Source organism: Diceros bicornis, chromosome 4 (assembly GCF_020826845.1).
Source record: "Diceros bicornis minor isolate mBicDic1 chromosome 4, mDicBic1.mat.cur, whole genome shotgun sequence".
Classification (NCBI taxonomy): domain Eukaryota; kingdom Metazoa; phylum Chordata; class Mammalia; order Perissodactyla; family Rhinocerotidae; genus Diceros; species Diceros bicornis.
In genome coordinates, this window is record NC_080743.1 from 12192978 (window position 1) to 12208509 (window position 15532).

The 15532-nt window shown below is 37.2% G+C and overlaps 1 protein-coding gene across 1 annotated transcript in view; it reads left to right on the top strand.

Moving 5' to 3' along the window:
* Positions 1-15532, top strand: part of TNNI3K (TNNI3 interacting kinase) — a 270883-nt gene that overhangs the window by 96159 nt on the left and 159192 nt on the right. The window contains exons 12-17 of the mRNA XM_058538296.1: positions 9775-9861; positions 10443-10499; positions 11455-11547; positions 11629-11686; positions 11813-12007; positions 12742-12846. Coding sequence (XP_058394279.1) covers positions 9775-9861; positions 10443-10499; positions 11455-11547; positions 11629-11686; positions 11813-12007; positions 12742-12846 — 595 coding nt within the window. The remainder of the gene's footprint in view (positions 1-9774; positions 9862-10442; positions 10500-11454; positions 11548-11628; positions 11687-11812; positions 12008-12741; positions 12847-15532) is intronic.

The following is a 15532-nucleotide window of genomic DNA, read 5'->3' on the forward strand; positions in this document are numbered from 1 at the left end:
CTGTCCCTGTTTTCTCTGGATAAAGAAATGCTTTCCTTTCTCCCTCAGAGAAGGAGTCACCAAATTAATTGATGTGGCATACTAAGGATTTTCCTGAGCAACTTGGAGATGTAGCTGAGGAAGGACTGAAACTTCACTTGGCGTTCCTTCTTTGTAGAATAGAGATGATGTAGAAATGGCCCCAGCGTGGTTTACCCTGTATCCTATCCTCTTCCAGGAGAGATAAACCAGGAGGGAGATTCGTAACCAGAGTCTGTCTATTTGAAAAGGAGTGCTTTGGCACACACCCAATTTGAATAGCTCATCCCGTTCTACCATCTTAACAGAAAACTGGGAGTCTTTCTCAATAGCACACATCTCTGTTTGAATGGTTCTAAGACAAATTTTTCACCCAAACAAATTTTTTAGCTGACCCTCTCTGCTGTTCCAATATGGCACATCCAAGGGTGCTTTGTAGTTTTGGAAGAGCTATCTACTGTCTTTTAGAATACTTTCAGAAAAGAGTTTGCTCACTGTGAATCCTTGTGGGATCAGATATGAAGCATACTTCCCATTTACGTAGCCCTTTTAACCTAAAGATATCAGAATCAATCTTGGAAATAATTTTCCTGCTGACCTTGATTATACACAGACGCCTACTGGTTTAGTTTCAATATTTCTCTGCTAGACTGCTCAGATGTCCAATTTTACAATATTTAGAGTGTTTCCCATCCCCAAATCTCCCCCAACCTCTTCTTTTCTACTTTTCCATCTGAGAGTAGCAATAGCTGTCTCACTTACTTGGATTTGTTCTGCCCTTTCCCTGGGATACAAAGGACTTGTATGAATCAATTTAAATTGGCCAGAAGAAACAGCCAGCAGCCTGCTTATGTTCAAATCCTCTGCCCTAATCACCAGTATGGAAAACCCATTGAAAAGACTTACACATAATCTTACATCCATTGCATTAAAGATGAAACTACCGAATTGAAAAGATCTCAGCCAATTAGAATTGAACACATAGCTCAATACTGTGTCTGGCAGTTAGATTTAAAAAGGTTGCCTTTGACAAAGAAAAGCACTCCTTTATGTCAGGCTGTTTAGGGTCAGAAAACAACCCAAACTAGAAACAGAACTAAAAACTTCTTAGTTGCTTCAGTACTGACAACAGTTAAAGTAATTTACAGAGGCTCCCATCCCAATAACTAATTACCCAGAATACAATATTGGTATACAGCAGAACCACTCTAATTCACAGTGACAGGGAGCAGCAGTTGGAGAATTAGTGAGTAAGTGAGCAAAAACAATAAAAATCAAGGCTCCTGTACCATGATATATACTTTGTTCATTCCTTTTGACAAGTGTAGTATGGTGTGAATTATTTATAGTAAACATACTATAGTTTATTCCCTAAAAGTAATGAAGTCTTACAGTTGTGAGTTTCTACAGTTTTCAGCCAGTAAAAAATAACTAAGAGATAAGGGTAGGGGAAGAGGAAAAGGAAAGAAGAGGTGGATTCATTACATTTTTTGGTAAATCTTCATCATGGATTATAAATTCCCAAGCTTCTTCTGTATTGAATTCTTACCTACTTGGAGTTTAGTAACTTACTTTAGTGAACCTAGTTTAGTATGCTAGAGTGGATTAGAAGTGGGGTAGAGGAAGGAATAAACAAAAGATTTGGATAGTATTTCAAAATCTATATGGGATTTTGTGTATACGTTTAGTTATTCTCTCTTTTAAAAATAAAATAATACCAACTTTCATTAGAATGAGAAGAACTCTCATTCTTGCAGGGGGATAATGTAACTATGTAAGAAGCCACATACATTAAAATGGACGGTAGAAGAGAACTTACATTCATTAAGCACATTTTATGTATGCATATAAATGTATATATAATTTAATTATCAAAATAACCCTTTAAACTGGTATTAACTTTCTATTACAGATAAAAAGTTTGAGACTTAGAGCTGTTTAGTCACACTTGCCCAAGCCACACAGCTCCCAAATGGAGAGCTGGTACGAAACAGAGGTCTGTCTTATTGCAGAGTTCAAGCTCTTAGCACCTCACTCGAGACTCGGAGGATCCAAGTCCAAATTCCATCCATATTACTTAATGACCTTGGACAATTGTTTAACTTCTCTAAGCCTTAATCTTCAAATTTAAAATGAGTAAATTAATAACCACTTTACAGAATTCTGCTGAGGGTTAGGGATAAGATGTAAATGTCTGGAACATAACAGATTCCCAATAAAAATAGTGGTGTCTGTTGTTATTACTAAGTGCATAGCAGAGATTCAATCAAGCTCCACATAACTCCTAAATCTCATGGTCTTTCCTAATTTACAACACGCTTTAGTGTCCAGTAAGAAACACAACATATTGACATATTAGGATGATGGGCATCTTCTGTAAACCCTCTAATGAAGGGTTTATATCCTTGCCAAACACCACTGGACAAATCTGGAATATATAACAGCATGTGTTTTTTTGTTGTATTTATATTTCTTATTTATGACTTAAGTAATACCATTCATTTTAAAACCTTGGGACTGAAGCAAGATCAAGGAGGTTTTGAAAATCACTAATCAAAATATTATGAAAGTAATTTAAAACCATTATTCTAATATGTATAGTTGCATGCAAATATATTAAACGATATTTTACAACTTTAGCACAAATTTGCAAGTCTCTTTACTACAGCAGGGTTTTCACCCTCAGTCACGGAGAAGTGTCAAAGAATTTGGGCAATGTTTTCAAAACACCACACCGACTGATGTGCTGGATCTCTTTACTGGGATATCTGAGGAGGATGTAAAACTCAACGAATCTAGAACTGAACTTAGTATCTTTTTTGTCCTCCTCAGTCAGTTTCTCTTCCATATCCCTTTTTAATTCTGTCATTTAATGGCATTACCATCCATTTGGTCACCTAAGTTAGAAATCTAGATTGACACTTGAATGCTTTTTCTCCCTCAGCCTCCCTTTCCCCATATCCATTCAATCAAAAAGTCTTATTTTACTTCAGAGGTACATTTTGAATCCATCTTTTCTTCTTTATTTTTACTATCACTGTTTTAGTTCATGGTCTTATCATCCTTCTCCTGATCCATTTTAATAGCCTCGTAACTACTCTTTTTTTGTCATCAGCATCTTGTGATTCCATTTGGCAACTGTAGTCTGAAAGATGTATTCACAGTGTAAATAGGGCATATAATTCCCCAGCTTAAAATCCTTCACTGACACACTATCCCCCATAGGAAAAAGTCCCAGTTTATTGTCATGGCATGCCCCATGCCCTTCCTACCTCTCAACCCTCATATCCAGTCACTCCTGCCACATGAGTGACCCACACGCCACAATCATAACCGCATTCACTAGATTACTGACATTCACTGGGGGTTCATTCTGTGCCAGGCACATTCTAAATACTTCACATGCATTAAGTCATCAAATCTGCACAATAACCGTGTGAGACAGTGTCTATTTACATGATATAATATAAAACTACTTGTTCCTCCCTGTACATATCATGTTATTCTGTTTCCACACCTTTTCTCATGCGGTTCTCTCTGTCTCTATACCCTCCCATCCTCCTCACCCCACTCCATTCTTTAAATTTCTGATTCCTTATTGGCCTTCAAGAGTCAGTTTATGGATCCTCTCTTCCAGAAAGTCTTCCCTGACATTCAGCCTAGCATATGTGTCGTTTCTTTATGTTTTATTGTACCATATGAACATCTCTATCTCTGAATTTACCACTTCATATTGAAACACTCTCTCCCCTACCAAATTGTAAACTTCTGGAGGGCAAACATTTGGGCTATTAATCTTCATATTCCAAAAACTTAATTCAATGGCTGGTTCCTAATGGTTGCTCAATACATGTTTGTTGAAGTGAAATAGAGAATGAGCAGATATTTCAGCCATAACATTCTATTCCATGTCTCACTAAATGGCATCTGGTAGGTCATAATACAGTTGATATTCTCAAGAATACTAATTACTACTATTCAGTTGTCTCTGTAGGTATTTCTTTAAATATCATAGGTTTTGTATTAACTACACAGTCTTAATACTCAAATTAATAGACAGAAAATTTTAAAGAATGCTCTAAATAAAGCTCCTCTTTCTATACATTGGAACTGTGAAAATTTTCCCTCTGGCTGGAATGCTTTTCTCCTCCCTTTTTACTTAATCAGCTCATACTCATCTTTCAAGTTCAGCTTGAAAGATAGTTTTTCAAAAAACTCTTTCCTGACCCCTCCAGCCTATTGTAAAATAGCACCATTATGCGTGTTCACAGCATCTTCTACCTTTCCTTCCTAGAGCCTGGCTAAATTAAATTTGAGTGAACATTTATATAATTATTTTTCTCTTTTCTACTACACAGCATTCATCACAAGAGTAAAGAGCATTTTTATTTTAACAGTATATCTCTCGTAACTTGTACCATTCATTCCTGGAAAAAGAAATTATTATAAACCTAATATGTGACAGAGACTGTACTAGGAACTAAAGTAAAACAGTGAGTTAGACAGACAATATTCCCCTGCTCTTAGGAAGTTTGCATTTCTAGCGGAAGAGACAGGTCATAAGCAAACAAACAAATAGAAACTATCAGATAATAATAAGTGCTATGAATAAAATAAAAAGGAAAGGGTGAGTAAAAAGTTCAAGGACACTATTTAAAATTGAGAAGTGATGGAGGGCTTCCCTGGGAAAATGTTATTTGAACTGGTCTCTAACGAGTGCTCAATAAATATTTGTAGAATGAAAGGGAAGGAGAAGAAAGACCAAATGGGAAGGAGAGAAAAAGAGGAAAGGGGAATGCTGAATGACTTGGTTTGTATATAATGTTCTTTTGGCAAAAGCACTCATGATTGTGGATTCTTATCTCAAGGTGAAGAAGGACTGGTGGTGGTCTTGTTTGGGCCTGATGATTATGGGACAAGATTGATGGGGGGAAGAGGCTGTGTGTTCCCTTTCTTGTAATATAAAATTAAAGCATCTTTCAGATTTAAGTCATGAGAAGATGCAGCAAGTCTGCAATTTGTGTTGCCTCTGATTTAGTTGACAGTGTGTGGGACCAGAACTGTCAGGAGGAACATCAGCCACAGAAGGGCAAACATCAGGAGCGATCCTCTGATCCCACTATTCAATGCTTCTGGAAAATGAGCTATTAACATGATGGGAAGGGGAGATAGCAAAATATTAAGCAAAATCTCATCTATATCATTGCTGTGAAGGTTTTCTTCTTTGAGGCAGGTGTAAAGAAAGGCCCAGACTCCTCTTTTGATGACCTGGGCATGTGGGACATATGAGGTCGATAGGAATTCCTTGGTTTCTGTAACAGAGACCAAATCTCCATGTTCTTTACTTAACCGTGGACCCAGGGGGCCTCAGAGTCACAAAGTCAGGGAGAAGATCTTAGTACTGGTGTCACTTGCCATTAATCTTCAGACCTAGTTCTTAAAATAATTTTCATAGCAAGGTTTCTTCTATGTTTTTAAAATAATTTCTTATAGCAATGAACAGCATTCATTGTTCCTAAGATGAAATGGTTGAGACAGAGAGACAACCTTATGGGGAAATAGTAAAATTTGTACTTTTCCTTCTTGAACAATTATGAATCCTCTGTTTTGTACATGACCATGATGTAGATACTAAACTGTCTACATAACAGCCTTTTAGATGGACTTGTAGCCTTAAACAATAACTTAGCTTTTAAAATAAAGAGCTATTTAGAAAGTTGAAAGCAAAGAGGTTTGAGAGGGGAACATCATTCCAAATGTAAGGAGTAAAGGAACATGATAAGCAGATGAATTACAGGGGAAGCATGGAATTTGGGGGATACAGACAGCACTGGAAGATTGGGGAGCAGGAAATAGATGTCAAGCCAACAGGAGAGTCCCATTTGCCAAAACCCTCAGGGCTCCAGTGAATAATACTTTAAAAGTGCAAATCGTTATTCTAACTGTATTGGACTGATAACATAGCAACCTCCTATTTGGAGAAAATACTTGGATGTAGACAGAAAATTCTTAGATATGGAAAAACATTTTATTTAATTAGTGGAAGTTTGATTATCTCTGGATGTGTTCCATTAGTGTGCCTTGTTATCTGGGTGTATCCGTTATCAGGAGTTTGGCTTCACAAGTCCATTTAGTGAGTTCCATCATGCCATTTTTCTGCTTAACTCCTTGTGGCCGAGTATCAGGACAGGAGCTGGGCCCCAGTGTTTTCAGGTTTCTTTGCACACACTTTGGTAGTTTGTCAGAGTAGCGAGAGCAGTAGATAATTTTCCATACGTGTGTGCCTCAGCCCAGTTAGTCGGAGGTGGGAAATCTGGCGGAGATGCCTTCCAGAGCCAAGGGGGCCTCCTGGCGTTTCCCTGGCAGCCTCACGCTTATCATCAGCCAGAACCCAGGCACTCATTAGGCTCTTGATGAAAAGCATCCCAGCAAATTGTGCCACTGCGCTGGCAGGAAATTAAAACTGCTCAGAGCAAGTGGAGCCAAGAGAGCTGTTGAAATGAAAGGTAACATCGAGGGTGTGATCACTGCCTCACGCAGGCGTTCAGGATTCACGCCGCCGCTTCTGCTTCACGAGGGAACGCAGGAGGCCCTCTCCGCTGTCAGCCACACACAGTCCAACAGAGGGGCTGAGACAGGCGGGGAGCGGGCTCTCTCAATTCAGCTTGGTTGTGCTTGGGTAAATGCTTGGGATTTGGGTCGGTTTTTTCCCCCAAAGGAGCCTCTCCTAGGAAAAACAGAAATAAGAAAAAAAAATTTTTTTTTGTTCTGTTTTTTTTCCTGGTCCCAAACACTTAAAGATAAAATTAAGTGAAAAAACATTTTCAAAAGCACCACAGGTCCTATTAAAGTGTGGAGACAGTGTGGAGAGCAGCAGACAAAACCTCAGAACCTATGGATCTCGCAACAGGACAGATCAAGAGGTATTTTAATTCCACAGAAATTGGTGGTGGTGGTGCTGCTTTTTCCCTCAGGCTAAAATGGCCGTCAGCAGTGGGGAAGAAAGGGCGGTGCTCGACAGGAGGCAGCACCAACACACACACAAAACACGCTGCAAAAGACGTCCAGCCCTATTCCTGTAACTTGTGAGTGCGCAGCCTTCCTTGGGAAAAGGGAATTAAGGTTGCAGATGGAATTAAGGCTGCTAATTAGCTGATTTGAAGAAAAAGATTGTCCTGGATTATCCCAGGGGGCCCAATGTAATCACTGGGCTCCTTAAGCGTGGAAGAGGGAGGCAGAAACAGAGGTCAGGGTGATACAAAGTAAGAGCTTTGGCGATATAAAGGGGGCCTCAGTCCAAGGCATGTCAGTTCTGTAGAGGTTGGAAAAGGCAAGGAAACTGATGTTCCTCTAGGGCCTCTAGAAAGGAGCGCAGCCCTGCCAATACCTTGGTTTTAGCCCAGTGAGAACCATTTTGGACTTCTGACCTCCAGAACTATAGGATAATAAAGTTATATTCTTTAAGCCACTAAGTTTGTGGTAATTAACAACAGCAGCAATAGAAATGGAATATATTGGTATTTAGAAAATTTATCTGAAGTTCCATAAAGGAGTTTCCAAGTTCATTTACAATTCTTGAGGCAAAACAGTAAGGCAAGAAAGCAGTGAAAGGCTCCAAAAGGCATACTTGTATGTTAGAATTGTTAGGCATATTACATACATTATCTCGCTTAATCTTTATAACAGCCTTGTGAGGATGTATCAACAGCTCTAATCTGTAAATAAGGATCTTTTTAAAAAGTAAAACATCATGCCCTTCAACTAATTAAAATCCTTCAGTGGTCCTCCATCTTCCCTACATTACAATCCAAACTCCTTATCCTAACCTATAAAGTTCCACATCAATAGGATCCAAGTGTGGACTCCTGATCAGCATCACCTGGGAAAAGTTAGAAAAGCAACTCTCAGGTCCGGCTAGACCTTTCCAATCAGAATCTCTGGAGTTAGGGCTCAGGAATCTGTGGTTTAACATGCACTCCAGGTGATTCTTTACACACTAAAACGTTTGTGAAGCACTACTCCGCGTGGTGTGTGCTTACCCACTTCTCCAGCCCGCTCTGGTACCACTCTCATCCTCGCTCGTGATGCTCCAGCCCTGCTGGCCTTCTTTCATTTTCTGAACGTGGCACATTTGCTCCCATCTTGGGACATTTGCGCTATCTGTTCCTTCTGCTTATTAGGCTTTTCCTTTAGAAATTTGCATGTTGGCTAATGTCATTTGGGTCTTGAGGTTTCCCTGTTTATGAGCACATGAGAGTCCAAAGAAAGAGTGCTAATAGGACTGGCTCCCTATTATTTCATCATAACCTGTGTCTATGAGTTGAGAAAATCACAGATCCACCAGTCACGAATAGAAATCTATGGATGATAAGAAAATGGACACTAGTAGTTAACTCTATAGATTTAAGTTTTGCTACAAGTTTTAGCAATCATAATCACAATTATTTTTTTCCTTCAAGATACTGGTCTTGAGATGTTACATTTGGAAAAGCTTTTAGTGCTAGTAAATATCTTAATTATTCCATCTCATGATCTTGCATGCTTTATTAATTTTAATTACTTTTTTGAAGGGAGGATTTGATAAGCAGGAACAACTCTCAGCATATACTCTATATTTTAGCTAGGTGTATACTGAACCAATATTAACTATGAACCCTTCATGATGGATAAGACCTTATGCTTTTTCAATTCCTAAAGTTAGCCAGTTTTACAATGAATTCTGTTTTATTTCAGAAATCTCTTGGCAGGGTCTTTAAGGTTGACTTTGTTTTCCTCTTGTATAAATTAGCTTCAATAGATTATTTTTATAGTTAAAACATAAAATAGTATCAAAGTTTAGTTCTATTGAAAATCATTAGTCTACTCAGAGGAGCATTTAGCATTTTTTTATCCTTCACAATAAGTCCCTATTGCACTTAATAAATCCCCAAATTTTGGTGGTGTTATATAATCGGAATTTATTTCTCAGTTGTGTAACAGTCCAGGGTGGGCAATTCTGGTCAGTGGATGGCCTTCTACCATCCCCTAGGGCCTGAGAACCCTCTGCCTCCAGCCAGCAGATGGAGAAAGTAGAGAAGGCTCACCTGTTTCTTAAAGCCTAAACTTGCAAGTGACAACACTTTTGCTCACGTTCCCTTGGTGAGAATTTCTCACACGGCCACAATTGGATGCAAAGGAGATAGGGAACCGTTGTCCTTGGGTGGACATTCCCAGTGACAAACTGACTCCATGAATGGGGAGCACAAACAGTGGTGGACAGCCAGCTGTCTCCTGCCACAAAAACCTATGTAAATTGTCTTAGTGCCATGTTATACTACAGATGCCAACCAAATGTAATGCTCGATCACAGTGGACACATCTCTCCTTCCTGGTTACCATATGTGCTTATCACCCTTTTAGTGGTGCCTTTATTATAGACTCCCATAGCACTTGGTATTTCCTCTTTTAGAAATTCTCATCATTCTTATTACTCCTTCAGCTACACTAAACTTCTTAAGGGTAGGACCATAGTCACCTTGTTCATTGTATCCCCAGTACCCAACATAGCACTTAACATAGTGCCTCACATATAGTAGAGTCTTAATGAATTATTTTGAATGAATGAATGAATGAAAGTACTAAATTCCTATTGCAATATATTATCTCTTAAGATACATCCTATGTTTCAAGCTACCTCTATTTACTTCTGGGTTAGGCGGAGCTGAAAAAAATCAAACAAAAATTAAGGCTCTTTGCCCTTTTCGTCTTTTCACAAAGGACATGATGCGATTGTCACACTCCTCAAGCATTATAAGAGACCGCAGGATGAATTGCCCTGTAATGAATATTCTCAGCCTGGAGGAGGTACCCCCATTCTTATTCAGTTTTCATTGTTAATGCAATTTTGTGCCTAAAAGTAAACCTGTGTTTCTGTTAGTACTGTCATTCCAGGGGTAGGGAGGAGGGCATGTTAGATTACCTTTATTTTAAGAAAATTTATGTGAGTGAGGCTGAAAGTAAAGAAGTCTCACTTAGGCTATTTTCTAACTCACCAATCTGCAGTTCCTCTGAGTTGAACATTCCCTGGCCAGGATGTTCATGAGGCTCGTGCATGACTAGGAAGGCTTGGGTAAGCTGAGAGTAGTCCTTTTCCATTTCAGTAATCTATTAAGGCAGGATGGAGAATACTCTTACCCAGACACAAACTAAATCTGCTGGAGTCTGCCAGACCTTAGATTTTTATTTTTAATCTTTTTTTGTACACTCTAAATATACGCTTGCTGTACAGTTTCAGTACCCAGAGAAAGACCTGGGCTTAAGCTATAGTTTCACTTGGTTTTCTTAGCAAAATTTTTTTTGTCGCCTGCTTCTTTTTATGGTGTTTAACTTTTATATAGAAAAAAATGATTTCTACTTCTAACTGTATGATATAATTTGATTTCCAGACGGCTCCTATGTGTCTGTTCCATCACCCTTGGGGAAGATTAAAAGCATGACAAAAGGTATTTTAATATGGGACAATTGTTATATTTTATTACTAAGGATAACTATTGCCTCAAATATGATAATTTTTTATTTTGTTTGACTATTACAAATGCTATTTTACAAGCATAAACAATATTATTAGCAGACTATTCATTCCATGATTAACCTCACTGCTCTACTATTTTGCATATGCCTTCTCAGTTCATGAAGGTATGACAGTGAAAATTTCACGTGTTAAGGATCAAATTCTCATAGACATTTGTATTTTTAACAAAATGTAAATTACAAATATTAATATCTTTAAGGAGAATTGGGAATAGGTTTTCCATGGGGAAAAAACATTTGAAAAAAATTATTTTTCAAAAGATCTCAAATAAGTAATACTTTGAGGACTTCTTTGAATGTATGCTGCACACAGAAATTAATACCATTGAATCAGGAAAGTAAAAAATATGAATCAACTGTAAATTTATATTTAACTACTTAGAATTTGAAGCTTTTTAAAATTATTTTTGCTTTGAGATGTTTCATCTGAATGATTCATGTGCTTATTTCCAGACATCTAATTGGCATCCCTTTGAGGTTTAATTTATGGATATTTGGCTAAGCCTATTGTGATCAGTTGCAGGGATTGACAGGAGAAGACTCTTTATCATGCTGTAATATGGACTGTACTCCAGGGTTGCCATGTCATGCAGACAAGTTAGTTGTTGATCAGATCAGGAATAAACTCTCAGCCCTGATAACAAAGGTCAGGTAATAGAGACTGAGAACTACCATGCTTTTAATGCAGCGGGATAGGGACCATTCGTGATATGGTTTCAGTATCTCCAAGTAGTCAATGACAGTTGAAAACTTAAATGTTACTAGGGAATGATATTTTTGGATAAGTAAAGTATATATGTGTATGTGTGAGTACACATTTATGTGTTTGCTTTTTATCTTTAAAAATAAAATAATTCCTGTTTGCAGAGAAGGCAGATGTTCTCCTCCTAAGGGCTGGATTGCCTTCACATTTCCATCTTCAGCTCTCAGAAATTGAGTTCCATGAGATTATCGGCTCAGGTAACCTCACAAAATACTAGGCTGCTTTAGTTTAATGAGCTCAAGATAATGTGTTCATTTATTTCTCTTAAACAATTTTAGGTTCTTTTGGGAAAGTGTATAAAGGACGATGCAGAAATAAAATAGTGGCTATAAAACGGTAAGCAAGAAAATGAGAAAATTTAGCATCCAAGTAGAGTTGTGAACTTTGAGAAGCATATGTGTGGAGAGCCACTTGTTTTGATCCATCTGTTGACTGAGGATTTCCTGTTGCTGCCATTTCCAGTTATCGAGCCAACACCTACTGCTCCAAGTCAGATGTGGATATGTTTTGCCGAGAGGTGTCCATTCTCTGCCGGCTCAATCATCCGTGTGTAATTCAGTTCGTGGGTGCTTGCTTGAATGACCCCAGCCAGTTTGCCATCGTCACTCAGTACATATCAGGGGGTTCTCTATTCTCCCTCCTTCATGAACAGAAGAGGTATGGGTCTCTTGTTCTGGCTTATCATTTGACATGTCATTGAAATTATCCTTGTAGCACCTCAGAGACTTTCTGCTTGGATGAAGTCTCTAAGTACCAGGAAATGTGGCATTTTTTAAAGCTGGCTAGTAATTAATGCCCAATAATTGTGCTTTAGTGAATAGAAATATTTTTGTGCCTTTTTAACAGAAATTCAACTGAAGATAACAAATTCAAGGAATTTAAATTAGTAACTGAAGCTTATAATAATTAGGCTAAATTTGACCTATCAATAAAGCAGACATATGTATAAGCTCAGATAAAATAATTACCAGGGGTCACAGTATTTACTTTAAAAAGTTTTAAAAAAGAATGGTCTTGCACAAGTCTAATTTGAATTTACTTCCTAGATCCATGCATACAATAATTAGAATGTGGTTTCACTCAGTGATTAAAGTAGCTTCCATTTTTATGTTATTACAAAGAAATTAAGTATAATATTAAAATGTTATAAAATCAAGTAGAATATTTTAAATAAGAGGGGTTGGTATCTGAATTGATCTATAATTAAGCATTATCTGATGCAGAAAAGCTGTGTTTCCAGATTTGTTGAATTTTTAGCTTAACCTTCAATAAAGCAAAAAAGGCTGAAATTATACAGAATAACAAATCACACACACCATTGATTTCTTTTAGAAAGATATGGTATTGGCTTTGACCATTTCATCCTCATTAAATCTATTTTTAAATTCTAGGATTCTTGATTTGCAGTCTAAATTAATTATTGCAGTAGATGTTGCCAAAGGTATGGAGTACCTTCACAACCTGACACAGCCAATTATACACCGGGACTTAAACAGGTATTTTTTTTCCTTTGAATAATGAACTTAGAATTGTGTAACAGATGAAGAGGCTAAAACAGATTTCAGTGAAGCTACATTTTAGATTTATTGCAGATCAGGGTTTTCTACTCTGTGGGTAAGGGGACCGGCTACTATAAGCCTAGGCAATATAAAGTTTTGTATTGTCTTTTACAGAAATTGAAAACTGTATTACTGCCTCTCAGGGATCTTTCAGATCTGTGAAAAATGTCCAGAAAGATAGTGGTGTCTGTAAGATTCACCGGCTAGCTAGTTCTCAGGTCAGTAAAGTCAGATCAAGGATTGAGATCAATGACTATTATAGAATGTCATGTCTCATACAAAGCCAGGTATTATAGGAGGACTTGATATAAAATTATCTGAAACACTACTTTTGTGCTACCACTTTGGTATTTTTTGTAGTAGTAAATTCAGCTAAAACACAGCAGTTCATTTAACTAGTTTTCATGTAAAGATATTTTCATGTAGAATAGAAACTTGAAACAAATACAGAATTAGAGTGTTCCAGGGGTGGAACCCCAAGGGATTTCAAAAATTTTTTTAAATGGTGAGAGCTTTCTCTAAGCAAAGTCTTACAGGAAGGACATTATACAAAATGGAGCAGCTTTAGTTGAAGGCAGAGTGTAGGGTAGAGAATTCTCTTCACTTGCCATTTTCCACTGCCAAGGCGGGAGATTCCTGGGCCACCTCTGTGGAATCCCAAAGGTGCTGTGGAAAATAGCTGGACAACCACTGATCTAGTTTATGAAACAAGTCAGATTTCAAAATCAGTAACGTTCATTTCATGATTATCAATAAGGTTCCTATGGATCCCATATATAGTACTTTGCACAAAGTCCATGGTTTTGAAACTATTAAATATTAATTAATTATACCATTCACTCATTTATTGCACAACTATTCGAATATCTACTATGTTTAGAGTCTTTATACTTGGTACAATAGAGCTTGCAAAGTAAAAGCTTTCATACTCTAGTAGAGGAGAAAAATACTTACCTAAACAGATTTTAGATATAAAATTACAAGTTCTATAAAAGAGGCAGTGAAAAAATTTCAGAAAGAAGAATATTAATTCCTTCTGAGAATTTAGAAACAACTTCGTGGAAGAGTTGACATTCGAGCTTGGCCCTGAAGAATAACAGTATTTGGGAGAGTGTCCTAGGCTTGGAGAAGACATGAAGAAAATAGAGAGTAGAAAGTTAAAGGCATAGATAGGAACAAGGAGTAGTTTAACTTTAGAGAAGCGTATAAATGTATGTAGTGTATGTAATTTAGGAAGCAGACTATTGGAAAGAAATTTAAAAAAATAAGTTGAAACGAGCACAGAAATGAGTGAATGCTAGAGGAAGGTAGTTTAGACGTTGTTCTATAAGCAAGGAGGTGGCACTGAGGATGTCTGAGCTAGGAATCGCACATTTGGAACTGTTTTATGGAAAGATTAATCCAGCACCTTTGTGAAAGATCAACTTGAAGGGGGTCAAGAACTGGTGAAGGAGTTGGTGCAGTCATCTAGATGAGAAGTGAGGAAAAGCGGAATTTCACTAGTGGCAGTGGAAATGAAAGGAAGAGACAGGTATGAAAGACAGGGGAGAGAAAATAAATTAGATTTGAGATGATTGAATCTTAGATATTGGAAGTAAACATATGTAGGACTCAATCTATTTATATTTACTAGTTTTCAAATAAAAGTCATTTCTTTACTGTTAGTTATTAGTTCTTTTCTTTATCTCTCTTTTAAAAACATTTGTGTTAATGAACATACTTTTTCTTTGACTTTCAGGAAAATATTTAGGAAATAAATTTATGTGATAAATTAGCATAATGCAAACTTGTAATTTATGAGTTTTAAGAGCATTATCTTGTCATCCTAACCATATTTGCATGTGGTATTAAAACAAATGAAGCATCACTGAAAGTTTTCTCTAGCTGTAACTCTTCATTTGTGGGGGAATTGAATATGTGTTCTGTTGCCCTGTGAGTAAGTGCAAGTTACACAGCAGGACCAAAAATGTAAATGTTGATTAAAAGTGAAAATAGAACACTTACTATATAACAGATATAAATTTGTATTTACCATTTTTTCTGTGTTTAATCTAATCTAAATGCTTAAATTGTATGAAAAAGTCTTCAAATTTTATGAAACACTGTTTCATAGGTGCCTTCAATATAATATAGTCCCAAACTATCGTGTTTATTATTTGTGGACTATTTTCTGCTAATCTGGCAACAATATAACACTCAGTTTTTCAGATTAATGCAGATATGGTATTGCATATTGCCCAAAAGAGTACAGTCCTTCCCCTCATAGGACTCACTCACTAGGATCTGGTTGGGACATAGAACATATGCCCAGGAAGCAATTTAATTGCCATTTAAGGTAGAAAATGATTAAGGACCAAAATGATTAAGCAGCAATTTTCAAAGGATTTCAAGTAAATCAAAGATCAAAGTAGAGTAGAAAGCCTCCTAGAGGATGTAGAGCTAAAACTAGACTTTGAAGAACAGACAAGTATCTTTTCTCAGTGTTTTCACAGCATACTAATCCTCACATTTCTACAATGCTTAGAAAATCCCACTGAAGGAGAGACTAAAGGGAAAGATGCACGTCAGAGAGTGAGAAACTCAGACATGTGTTTGCATTTGTATTGAAATGACCTGCTTACAT